General features: G+C 38.9%; 2 protein-coding genes across 3 annotated transcripts in view; both read left to right on the top strand.

Annotated features, from left to right (window-relative positions):
- LOC108247096 (N-acetyllactosaminide beta-1,3-N-acetylglucosaminyltransferase 2) overlaps nt 1-4616 on the top strand; it is a 9197-nt gene extending 4581 nt beyond the window's left edge. For both annotated transcript variants that reach the window (XM_017434978.3, XM_017434977.3), the window contains exon 3: nt 2931-4616. In XM_017434978.3, coding sequence (XP_017290467.1) covers nt 2949-4151 — 1203 coding nt within the window. In that variant the 5' untranslated portion in view covers nt 2931-2948 and the 3' untranslated portion in view covers nt 4152-4616. The remainder of the gene's footprint in view (nt 1-2930) is intronic.
- Nucleotides 4617-5734: 1118 nt separating this feature from the next.
- zgc:66455 (uncharacterized protein LOC393502 homolog) lies at nt 5735-12559 on the top strand. The gene is made up of 10 exons (XM_017434983.3): nt 5735-5927; nt 6023-6053; nt 6818-7416; nt 7669-8086; nt 10165-10206; nt 10418-10518; nt 10622-10683; nt 10855-11021; nt 11817-11972; nt 12063-12559. Exons 1-10 carry the CDS (start codon nt 5847-5849, stop codon nt 12440-12442), a joined length of 2037 nt encoding a protein of 678 aa, XP_017290472.2. The 5' UTR covers nt 5735-5846; the 3' UTR covers nt 12443-12559.
- Nucleotides 12560-13325: the final 766 nt, after the last annotated feature.

Here is a 13325-nt window from a genome sequence, read left to right as displayed (position 1 = left end):
TCATCAAAATTAAACGAAATAAACATTTGAAATATATGAGTTTGTATGTAATGTATGAATATAATATACAAGTTTCACTTTTTAAATGGAATTACTGAAATCAATCTACTTTTTCATGATATTCTAATTTTATGACCAGCACCTGTAAATGTTTTTTTGTTGGTGAGAGGTCTGAACTGCAGGCAGGCCAGTTCAGCACCTGGACTCTTCTACGATGAAACCATGCTGTTGTTATGGATGCAGTGTGTGGTTTAGCATTGTCTTGCTAAAGTATGCAACATCTTCCATGAAAAATACATTGTCTGAATGGGAGGATATACTGTTCTGCATTGATGGTGCCCAGATGAGGGAAGAGTACTGTTGTCCCATTAATGTCTGATGTAGGTGTCTAGGTGTTCAATAGTCTCAGGTCTTTTTGCTGGATTTGTTGCTGTTTGGGAGCATGTGTTGTTCTGAAACAATTGTTGTTGCCTTTCCAAATGTATAAGCTGCCCATAACATAGGCACTAATGCACCCCCATATCATCAGAGATGCAGGCTTTTGAACTGTATGCTGATAACAAGCTGGATGGTTTCCTCTAATCTTTAATACGGAGGACTTGACAACTTTAGTTTTAACAAAAACTCTAACTTAAATTCGTCTGATCACAGACCAGTTTTCCATTTAGTCTCAGTCCATTTAAAATGAGCTTTGGTCCAGAGAAGACAGCAGTGTTTATGGATGGTGTTCACATATGGCTTCTTCATTGTATGATAGAGTTTTAACCATCATTTGTAAATGACACAGTGAGCTGTGTTTACAGAGAGTAATTTGTAGAAGTGTTCCTGAGTCCATGATGTCCTGAATAGAATCAGATTTGTTTTTAATACAGCGGCCCCTGAGGGCCTGAAGATCACAGCCATTCAATATTGACTTTCAGCCTTAACCTTTGAGCTCAGGGATTTCTGCAGATTCTTGAAATATTTTCATGATATTATGATTTGTAGAAGATGGGATATTCAATGTCATTCCAGTTGTCCGTTAAGAAACAATATTCTGAAATTGTTTCACAACTTCTAGACAGAGTTTTGCAGACATGCAAACCTCTGCCCATCTTTACTTTTACTTTTGAGGGATTCAGCCTCTCTAAAATGTTCTTTTTATACCAGGGCTTCTATGGATGATATCAACCCTCTTACTGACCTGTTGCCAATTCCCTAATTATTTGCAAAATGCTGCTCCAGCCAATCCTTATTCACACCACTTACTTTTACAGCCTTTTGTTGACCCGTCCCAACGTGTTTTGAGAAGTGTTGCTGCCATCAAATTCAAAGTTACGTAGTTTTTTTTCTAGAGAATAAAATATGGGTTTATGATTTATTTTTTAAATCATTGCATTCTGTTTTTTTACATTTAACACAATGTCCTAATTTTTTCAGACTGGGGTTGTATTATTTTTCAGTTTAAACATACATACCACAAATGTAATAGACTGATTTGTTGTGAAAAATGCATGTCAGGAAAATAAATATTAAACTTGTTTTTTTAGGAGATCTAACAGTTTATCTGGATATAATTATATTTTTGACAAAATTCAGATAGAAGGTTATTCTAAATTGCTAAAAATCTGTGCTCCTCCACCAGTTTAGGACATATGTAAGCAACAAATTTTTCAAATATTTTTTTTTTATGTAAACAGAGTATAAAATTCAGCTTGAAGTTAATCCATTAGCTGTTATCCTTAAAGAAATTCAGTTAAAAAAAAAATTGTGCTTATCATCTTAATGAAGATAGTCTGTACACCCGCACTCCTATTTTATACTATGTTTTGTTACAGCCAATAGAAGGTTTGCATTTTTGTGACAGGAATTATATATAAGCACGTCAGTACGTCTCTACAGATTTATGAGGCTATTTGCTGCAGGGGTTTTTTGCCTTCTGATAGTGACACACAGCACCATCTGCACTGTATGTTAAATAAGTTACATAAAGATAAGAATGTGTAATAACTTTGAAATCAAAAGAATTAAGTAACACAAAACTGTTTTCTATGATTATATTATCTATCCCTCCATTTTCTTTTCCCACTTCTCCATTCTGGGTCGCGGGGAGCTGGTGCCTATCTCCAGCAGTCATTGTGCAAGAGGCGGGGGACACCCTGGACAGGTTGCAAGTCCATCACAGGGCCACATAGAGACAAACAGCCATTCACACTCTAATGCAAACTCCACCCAGAAAGGTCCCAGGTCGGAGAGCGATCCTGCAACCTTCTTGCTTTAACCACTGTACTGTGCCACCCTATGATTAAATTATTTTAATATTTTCTTTTTGCTTGTTTTTACTTTTGTTTCTGTAAGTTTTTTTTCTCAGCAAAACAAAGATGAATTTGTATTAAATAGTGCACTTAGACAAATTAGTGCTTGACTTGAGTGACAAAAAATAGTCAAAGCTTTTTATACTTGTCTTTCCATAAAACTAATTATATGACTATCTTTGAGCTGCAATACTGTATTCCGGACCACAGCTGTTAATATTTATGAGCCTTTTGTGTGAGCAGTCAGGCCACACTCACCCACTGTTGGCAGTAAAGTGGTGTCATGTGCTCGGGTGAATTGGAAGTGTATGATTCCTGCTTGTCTTTGTTTGGGAAGAAGAGGAGGGATTAAGAGGAGAATGAGGTTTATTCCTAGAGGATTAAGAATGAAAATGCAGCTTTGTATGTTGCCAGTCTGAACTCTGAAACCTTTGACCTCTTATAACATATTCTTATTTATTTTTTATCATAAACTTTAGAGTAGACCTGCTTGTTTCTATGTTTTCAAATATTCTTTTAAATCCTGGCTTTGTTCTAAGTTGCTTTAGTTGTTGAGTCCATGACACTGAATGTTTTCTGTTAGTCACTGTTTGTTCATTCTTGGTTTTAACTAAAATCTTAATTTTCTTTCTCTAGATCCAGAGTGTGGACAATATGCCTTTGGGCCACAAGAAAGCAAAGATGCTCTGCATGGTAATGATGCTGAACATTTTTATTTGTGTCTTGATGGGCCTGTCGTGGAAATTTGGGAACAGTCGTGGTCAGAAGAAGATTATAGTTCCATCCCAGAGGTTTTGGAACCAAAAGATTTTGAGCAAATCCTTCTGGAACAAGGAGCAGGAGCACCTGGACTTTATTCACAATCCAATTATCAACTCTGCTGTCTCCAACGACTCCCTCATCAAACTGCCGGATTGGCTGAACGACACTGGACCTCTTGACCCCTGTGAACCAGACTACAGAGTCCAAACACAAATCTTGGACTATAACATCCTACCAAAGCGATTCCAAGACTTCCTCTTGCATATGCGCTGCAGGTCATACCCCATGCTGATCAATCAGCCTCACAAATGTGAAAAAAAACCTTTTCTGCTGCTGGTGGTGAAGTCACTGACTCCACATTTTGACCGCCGGCAGGCCATTCGTGAAACATGGGGCCGAGCGGGCTTCTTATCCAGTCGGACAGTGGTGACTGTTTTCCTGCTCGGCAGTACTTCGTCAGTAGACAGTTTCCCAGATCTGCAGGAGATGCTGGAATACGAGGCAGCACTTCACAAAGACTTACTGCAGTGGGACTACAGGGACACTTTCTTTAACCTCACCCTCAAAGAGGTTCTTTTTCTGGAGTGGTTCAGCAAACACTGTCCTGGTAGTCAGTATGTTCTAAAAGGGGATGATGATGTCTTTGTCAACACGTTACGAATTATTGACTTCCTGAAAGGTTTGTCTGAGGTTGAGGCCAAGGATCTGTTCATAGGTGATGTTATCAGTAATGCAAGTCCACACAGAGACCGAAAACTAAAGTATTTTATCCCTGAGAGTGTGTTTGAGGGCCAGTACCCACAATATGCTGGTGGTGGGGGATACGTATTGTCTGGGGAGTTAGCACTACGTCTTTACAACATATCTCAGCAGGTAGTCTTGTATCCCATTGATGATGTCTACACAGGGATGTGTCTGAAGAAGCTGGGCTTGGTTCCTGAGAGGCACAGTGACTTCAGGACTTTTGGCATTGAGGAGAAGTACAGGAACAACCCCTGTATCCACCGAAGCTTAATGCTGGTTCACAGCCAAACGCCACAGGAGATGCTGAAGATCTGGCCATGGATTATCCACCCTGAGTTGGACTGCCAGTAAACTGCTTCAGCTATCCTTTTTTTCTTCTGTTAAATCTGTAATTTCCAACAAATGTATTTAATGTTGTGAAATAATCAAATCAAAGTTTAAATCATTTGTTAAAAATTTATATTAATCAAATAAAATTTGTGTATTTAAATAGGAATTGTGCTCCTTGATCACTGTTTCCCACCTAAAGCTGTATTTCCTGAAAGCAGAACATTTTTAATGTTTGGAGACAGTAATATTTAAATGAAGATTGTATATATTGTAATCATTCTTTTTGAATGTATACAGTATAACGCAAAAACTTTTACTGTGTAAAGAACAAAAACAAGTATGATTAAAATTTACATCAGCCTTCAACCATTTGAAAAAACACTTTCAAAATAAAAAGCAAGACTTATTTGTTTTTTATTTTGTTTATGTGAGCTGAATAAATTAATAAATTATGGTTTTACTGAATAAAAATGTGCTGAATCTGAACTGTCTGTCTCAGTGGTTCATAGATCATAAGACTCACAATCATTTCCTGGAATACATGATTCCAGGATATGATTGAAAAAATATGAGAAGCCTGCAAAGGTGCATGGGAATTAAAAAAACAACAACATAAAAACAGTAAATTTGAGGGACTTTGGTTTGAAGTGGACTGATCAGGACTAGTTCTTTCAGACTTTGTGAAGAATGAAGATCTGCGGAAACAACATTAAACATGAAAATGCAAAAACTAAATTTAAATCTGCAAAAACTGAATGGAAAGCAATCACCAAATGCACAGAGCTAGAGCAGATTTCTGTGGGTGGAAGTGGGTTTTCTTTTTGGTCAAAGCCAATGAGAAAAATCAACTTTCTTTCAGAAAGAAAACTTTCTGAACTTTAACACTTATCAGTGGGAGAGCAGCTGAAAATGGCACCAGACAAATACAAAAAACATTTTTTGTTATGCTTCAAAATTCCTTAATCCATGGACAAAACTGAACTAGCCAAGTTGTAAACCAGCTGACACATGCTAACAGCAGTGTGTGTTATTTGTTAGCAGACAGAATAGATTGAAAGTTACATTTAAGATTGGACTTATTTTTCATTTACACCAGAAATAAGTATTCAGCTCTTTCTTCTGATTTAATTTAGGAAAACTGTCAAAATGTATATTTTTGTGTCCATTTACTCAGTTACCTACGGTGCAGATTCCTGTGAATTCCCATTTTATGTCAGTTTAAACCATAAAGAAGTTACTGTTTACTGAACAGGACATAAAATATTCCTTTAAAAACCTGTAAAATAAAATGATCCACAATTTGTGTGGGACAGATCAGAATTGCCTTTGAAGAACTATGGCACAACAATACTGAGTGGGTGAAAAAGAAACTTCAGCAGAACAATAATGTAAGTATGTATTTGACAATTACTATTTCACAAAACTTCATATTTCGCCTTGTCTACCCTTCAGGTAAAAACTAAAGAATACGTAAAATGATCACTCTTAGGTTGAGGAGCAAAATGAAAGAAGTAAACGTGAAATCCAACAGTTCCATCTGCTGGTCGAGACTTGAACTAACAGTTTGTAAAAGGAAATTCAATCAGCTCCTTGATGAAGTTCACCTGGTCAGACAGTGAAAGGAAGTGAGGAGTTTAACAGGTTAACTGAAGTTCAGAGGATTACCTTGACGCAGTTAGTTTTTGTCACTCTATTAAAAAAACCTTGGAAGATAAAATGACTCAAAAGTGCTACTTAAACTTTATCAGCGTGTTGCTTGTATTTTTGTTGATGTTTGGAAAACTCAGTAATGTTCAGGTAGGATACCATTATCAACCATTACCTCTGAAACAGGCTTGTTTTGTGTTAAAATTCCAATTTGCCACATTTTTCTTTATGTTGTTATTTTGTAGGGGAATACTGAAGGGGTCATCAGGCCTCCAGGTGAGTCTCTTTTTGATTTTGTGTTACTCATTGGCTATAATTTGATTTAATTTTTGGCTGGGCTGTAACGGTAAGAAAACATAATGAGCAAATGGGTTTAACTTAGATAATGTTGGCCAAAAGCTTGATGGAAAAAGGGGAAACACCAACTCACGTGTCAGTTCTCCAGTTTACATGTAATGTTAGTCATTATAAAAAAAAGTATACTTGTTACATTTATTTTAACATGTTAAGAAAAATGGTTCATTATTTTTGTTCAAGTGCTCAGTTTCCTTGTTATGACAATCCCATTAGATTTTTAGTTTGGTCAACTATCAAAAAATGACCAAAACCAAAGGTGATCTGATAATGAGTTTACATCAGCCCTGTGTGCCAATTATTGAAAGCTGTTTATTTTAACTAAACCTCCAACAGATTGTTCTGCTGGAGTTGAACAGTTTTAGAAAACCAAATGTAAATTATCCCACCACTCAAAATTTTCCTAATTAATATACTTGTTTGCATAACAAGTGCAAAAAATAATTCTGTATTGTGTGGTGTTGAATATGTTTACATCTAAAACCAGTTAACTAGAACAAAAGGACATTAAAAGAAGAACAAACATGTGGTTTCTATATAGTAATGTCATGAATAAGCATCTGGGTGGCTCATAAAGTTGGAAAAGTTCCTTAAAAATTAACATTCAATAGGGCCCCAGGCATTTGTATTTAGCTGAAACATGTCAGAGCTGTATGTTTATGAACAGCTCGTCCACCTCTCCACAGATGGACAGAAAGGGGACAACAGTGCTTTCTTCGCCCTGCGAAGTTGCCACCAGCTGCTACGCAGCGACAACGGCGAGTTTTTCTCCCCGGATTATTTGTGCTCAAACCCTCCTCTGTGGTGCAACTGGACCATCTGGGTGGAACCTGGGAAGAGGATCCACCTCCGCCTGGAGGACTTGACCCCTGATGATTCCTGCCAGCTCAAACAGGACCAGATCCATGTGGATGAGCCTACTGGCCACTCGGGAGGCCACAAAGTGCTGCAGAAGTGTTGGCAGGAAGCCAAGTACACATCCTCCTCCAACACTCTGTATGTGGTGCTCCTGATCGGTGGCTGGCCCAGCACTCCTTATAGGGGCTTCTACGGACGATACCAGGCATTTGGACCACCGGTGGTTTATAATCCCCAGGAAGGCTTCCCAGGAAGAAGCAAAGTGTCTGAGCCATCTGCTGGACTCACAGACTTCAGTGACTTTGAATCAGTCATGAACAGAGATCAAACGAAGTCGGCGAATCCGGATCTGTCGTACGACTATCAACATTTAACAATGAATGCCAGGCTACCCTGGGCGTCCAGTGGTGCTGACAGAGATACAGAGGTGGGTAAGGTAAAAGACCATTATAATTATCATGTGAAGCAGTATTTTTGTGTATGAAAACTTCAAGATCTTTTTAGGCTTGTCTTATAATCAGGTGATGTGAACTACTTTGGATACTAAATTGTCCCAAAAAGATGCAGATGGGGAAGTCAACTTAATAGTTTATGGTTCTGTCTTGTATTTTTGCTAAAAAAAAATTCAGAGGGAAGTTTTTCAAATTCAAAACACTAACCACCTTTTGTCTGTCTTTAGGTAGCTGAGAACTCATATCCATTTTTGGGGAACTACAGCCATGTCTACCAGTACATGGCTGCACCCACTGTGCCAGCCTCTACCCAAAAGACCTTACGATCAGGAAGAGGTGTCGTCTACAGCCATTCAAGTCAGGCTGACTTAGCTGTTCTTTCTGAATCTTTAAAGCAGCAGCATCATGTCAGTGATGGGTCCAAACCCTACAATACCACCAAAACACAGGAAGCTACTAATGCTGAAGGAAAAAGCAGGCTATCCGTGGAGAGTTCAGCAAAAGCTGAAGGTGAGAACAGGCTGGAGGTCAGTCAAAGTTCAGACCAGCCACTTCCCCCCTCAGATGGCACAAAACCACGGCACACAGACCATCGTCATCGTCACCCCAACATGGTGGTGCCTCAGCCTGATAACAGAGGAAACCGTAAGTACATCTGAGCTGAAAATGTTAGTGTTTTAACTCTGGATGATGACTTTGTTAAAACTCTATTTGCCTTATGGTGTGTGTGTGTGTTTTCTTCTACAGTCTCTGAACAGCAACGTGACAGGATTTGTCTTGCTTAACAATTTGACATTTAGAATGGTCAGGTGGTCAAATTGAGTTTTTGGTTGAAAAGCAAGCAATTTACATACAACCCCTGGCAAAAGTTGTTTAATTTTGTAGAAAAAAAAGCAGATCACAGACATGACAAAAAACTGAAGGCATTTCAAATGGCAACTTTCTGGCTTTAAGAAACACTAAAAGAAATCAAGAAAAATAATTGTGGTAGCCAGTAACAGTTAGATTTTTAGAACAAGCACAGGTAATAAATTATGGAATCACTCAATTCTGAGGAAAAAAATATGGAATCATGAAAAACAAACAAACAAAATAACATTCCAACACATCACTAATACTTTGTTGCACCACCTGTAGCTTTTATACCTGCTTGCAGTCTCTGAGGCATTGACTTAATGAGTGACAAACACTACACTTCAGCAATCTGGCTCAAGCTTTCTCTGATTGTTGTTGCCAGATCAGCTTTGCAGGTTGGAGCCTTGTCATGGACCATTTTCTTTAACTTCCACCACAGATTTTCAATTGGATTGAGATCTGGACTGTTTGCAGGCCATGACACTGACCTTATGTGTCTTTCTTCTAGGAATGTTTTCACAGTTTTTGCTCTAAGGCAAGATGCATTATCATCTTGAAATATGATTTCATCATCCCCAAACATCCTTTCAATAGATGGGATAAGAAAAGTGTCCAAAATGTCAATGTAAACCTGTGCATTTATTGAAGATGTGATGACAGACATCTCCCCCAGTGCCTTTACCTGACATGCAGCCCCATATCATCAATGACTGGAAATTTTCATGTTTTCTTCAGACAGTCGTCTGCATAAATCTCATTGGAACGGCAGCAAACAAAAGTTCCAGCATCATCACCTTGCCCAATGCAGATTCGAAATTCATCACTGAATATGACTTTCATCCTGTCATCCACAGTCCACGATTGCCTTTCCTTAGGCCATTGTAACCTTGTTTTTTTCTGTTTAGGTGTTAGTGATGGCTTTCTTTTAGCTTTCCTGTATATAAATCCCATTTCCTTTAGGTGGTTTCTTACAGTTCTTTCACAGACGTTGACTCCAGTTTCCTCCCATTTGTTCCTCATTTGTTGGATATTTTCTGTTTTCATAGCATATTGCTTTAAGTTTTCTGTCTTGATGCTTTGATGTCTTCCTTAGTCTACCAGTATGCTTGCCTTTAATCACCTTCCCATGTTGTTTGTACTTGATGCTGACTGAACAACCAACATCTTGTGCAACAAGATGATTTACCCTCTTTAAAGAGTTTGATAATTCTCTCCTTTTTTCAGTTGACATCTCTGGTGTTGGAGCCATGATTCATGTCAGTCCACTTGTTGCAACTGCTCTCCAAGGTGTGATCACTCCTTTTTATCTGCATACTAACAAGCAGATTTAATCCGATGCAGGTGTTATTGTTTGTAATGAAAACTTGCAGGGTGATTCCATAATTTATTTCCTGTGCTTGTTCTAAAAATCTGTTACTGGCTACCACAATTATTTTTCTTGATTTCTTTTAGTGTTTCTTAAAGCCAGAAAGTTGCCATTTGAAATACCTTTAGTTTTTTGTCATGTTTGTGATCTGCTTTTTTTTTTTTTCTACAAAATTAAACAACTGAAGGAACATCCTCAGAGACTGGTGATTCCATAATTAAGGGGTTGTATGAATATCAGAAATTAATCAGGAAGCTAATAACCACAGTTGTTTCACTGAAACGGTTGTCTCTAGTGGCAATTTATTTACAGGTGGACCAGCAGGAGTTCTATATTTAACTAAAATATTTGTTTTAATTTAAAACTCATATTTCTGTCAATCTAATCAAGACATTTTTGGAGCTATATTTAATTAACTTGTACAGTCATACAAACAGGGGTCCTCATCGACAAACTATATTCAAATTCTGTTTGAATCTGTGGTTTTGTTTCACTCTCCCAGTGAACATGAAGAATCACTCCGAAAGTCCACATCTGCCTGGTGGTGAGTATTTCACAAGTAAAAACCACAAAAACTCTGTCTAATCAAGGCCAATTATTTATCTTGTGTCAAATAAACATTTATTTATATGAATAGTTAGATTTTTTTTTTTTAATTTCAAATGATACATTTACACCAAAGCTTTGAACAGATTTTTTTGTTGTTGTTTTGCTGATACTTTGACATCAGTTGCAGTGTTTTGGGTCTCTGACAGATCACCTGTTTGAAGTGGCTGTCGAGGTGAATTTCAGTCATGATGTAGATGATTCCTGGGACAACTTAGCTAGGCAGCTGCTGCTGTCAGTAAAAGCTTTGGTATGTTGATTAAGAAACAGAACAAAATGAAGCTATGAAACAAGCATGAGAAACCTCACATTTCGGTTAAGTGAGGGACTTACAGCTCTTTGTTTTTCTGCAGATCAGCAAGCAGTTGGGCACCCTTCATACCCACCTGTCCCTTTCTTCAAAAAGGATTAAAAGGTTTGTTCAAAACAAATCAACCAAACTCTTGTGTGTAGAACATTTGATTATATGTAAACATGTAAAAAAATCAAAAGTCCTGGGAAGAAATTATGAAGAAAAAAAAAAGCTTATATATGAGAAACTGATTAATTCAGTTACTGTTAAGGTGCATGTGGGTTTTGTGTGCAGGTTGAATGCTGGAGCACTTTATATCCTGTGGCTGCAGATTGGACAGGGGCCTGGAGGTATGCAGATCCACAGGGCCGTCCACTCTGCCATGCAGGGGCTCCTCGCCACAGGTGTCAACCTCAGAGTCAGCCGCAGGAATGCCATCATCCTGTCTGTGTCCACTGCAGGTACACCAGGGCTACAACTTTACATCCAACATGTTTGTTAGTTAGAGAAGAAATTAGATGTTACTTTGGTGATACTTAGAACCACAAATATTATAACCATCCAGCTTGTTGCCAATTTTCACCATAATTGACTTGTCACATTTGGCCCTTTTACTATGGGCTTGACTTCACCCTACTTGGGTCAACCCAGTGTGGGTTCAGTCTTTCCATTGGGTGGCCACACCTACTTTAGCTTACATCTGAAAACTTACTCAACCAAGGTTCCAAGTGAGCTGAAGATTTAACATCAGCAGACTACAGGCAGTTGACATCAATCATGAGTCCCATTCACAAGAAACCCACCATTCTTCAACCCTTGCAACTGTAGCATTCACTTTTATTCACCTTTTCTTTTTTTAAATATAATTTATCCATAAAAATGGCAACAGGGAAAACAACACTGTGGGATTATAAGAAGATGCAGATGTTTCAGTGCTTGTTGGTTATGACAGAATTCAGATAGACAAAATTTGCAGGCCTCTACTTGCCAATGGCATTTCTGGAAAACATGTCAGAGAATGGTGAGTGTTTTCATGACTTTATTTCATTTATTTACCCGTTGGTAAATTTTTGATAACCTGCCCACATTGAGGCAGCACTGAGTTAAATGGAAAACTACTGAGACCGTGTAGAACTGAGTCAAGTCAAGTTATTGTGTCTCATGCTGAGACTGGACAATCAAAAAATGTCTATTGATTTAGCAATTTAGAGATATTGCATTAACATGAGATCAAAGACTGTGTGTGTGTGTTACAGATGTGAATGAGTGTGGGACCCAACTGGTTCTGTGTGACGTTAACGCAGACTGTGTGAACCACTTTGGCACGTACTCCTGCCACTGCAGACCGGGCTTTCAAGACGAGTCACGGTTGGGATCAGGAGGAACCATCTGCATGAAAGCTCAGGCTGCAGGTTGGTCTGCTCTGCCTTGTTATGCAAGTACACACACACAAACACACACACTGCTGGCAGTCAGTAGCTGACTTGTTGTTTTCCCTCTAGGCTGCAGCTCAGGCCTGTCCTCGGAGACTAAAGGAGTCTACGTACTTTTCTTCTTGCTCAGCTCCCTCATCCTGATGCTGCTGGTGGTGGCTGGCACACTCTACCACCGCCACCACCGGGGGGCGTTTCTGGTCCACTGTCATAGCAGCAACAGCATCTCCCCTCCTGACCCAAACAACAACCACCTCCATCCCAATGAAAACTACTCCACCCCCACTGACTGTGACCTGCCCCCACCACCTCCGCCTGCGAGGGGCACCAAAGAGGGGTGGGCCCCGGTGAAGGAGCGCTGCCCCCCCATGGACCTGACCCTGCTGCGTTTCAACTCCCTGCTGCCACCAGACAGCTACATAGATTCACAGGACAGTGGAAAGATGTAAACAAAGAGTGTGTGTGTGTTATCTGTATTCATTAAAATCTCTTTAGTTTTCTTTTGTTTCTGAGTAATACTGTTCACTGTGTGAAACCTGCTCAAATAAAGTCACAACACAGCATAACCTTTTTCTGGGTTTTACTCTTGTTTATTTAGCTTTGCAGAGCTACATCACTATTTTTACTGTAAGAGTCTGTGTGTGTGTGTTAGATGTAAATGAGTGTGTGACATTAAGACGGATTGTGTGAAGGAGACGTGATCTACAAGTTTTACTGTAGGTGATGGGACAGTCAGCAGAAATGGAGATCAGATGGGTATTCCAGAAAGGAGTTTGAACAAACGGAGTCTATTTATAAACTCTGGAGTAAAAGGTACTCATTGCAAAGTCAAAGACCTGACCAAAAGTTGAATTTGCACTTTTTTTTTTATCAGTGGCTAATGTGTCCTTAAATTAAACATTTGTGAGCAGATGTGACACCCTTAAAAGTTTGCCACATTTTGTTGTAAATATTTCTTTATTTAACACTACTGGGTGACAGAATAAACTGGACAACTGTGGGTTTTCTAAGGGAAAAAGTAAGACATTAAAGTTTGATGTAATACTAAATGTTGCCACAGGGGGGCATCACGCCAGTGAACAGGTGAACTCGGAGCCGTCTCCCCTCAGACTGGCTTGAGAGATAGCAGGAAGCACACTACTTGTTGCCGATCTCATCATTTTCCCTGTTCTTTTCAGGTTAGTGGGTTACTTAACCAGCAAATATGTGACATTTACGGTTTCAGTGTAATCATAAGTTGTCCATTAATGTATGGGTTGTCTGGAAAATAGGAGTTTTCGGGGTTTTATTGCCTTTGAACGTGCTGTGCGCAAAGTGCTATTGTTTCAATTG

Source organism: Kryptolebias marmoratus, linkage group LG3, assembly GCF_001649575.2.
Source record: "Kryptolebias marmoratus isolate JLee-2015 linkage group LG3, ASM164957v2, whole genome shotgun sequence".
NCBI classification, from domain to species: Eukaryota; Metazoa; Chordata; class Actinopteri; order Cyprinodontiformes; family Rivulidae; genus Kryptolebias; species Kryptolebias marmoratus.
Note: the sequence above shows the minus strand (reverse complement) of the source record. Positions and strands in the feature narration are given on the sequence as shown.

What these genes read in the sequence shown, in the direction of transcription:
- zgc:66455 (XM_017434983.3), top strand. Translation starts at nt 5,847, where the DNA reads ATGACTCAAAAGTGCTACTTAAACTTTATCAGCGTGTTGCTTGTATTT. An exon ending in TGCTGTCAGTAAAAGCTTTG is followed by an intron (nt 10,519 to 10,621) that starts GTATGTTGATTA and finishes GTTTTTCTGCAG; the next exon opens with ATCAGCAAGCAGTTGGGCAC. An exon ending in CATGAAAGCTCAGGCTGCAG is followed by an intron (nt 11,973 to 12,062) that starts GTTGGTCTGCTC and finishes TTTTCCCTCTAG; the next exon opens with GCTGCAGCTCAGGCCTGTCC.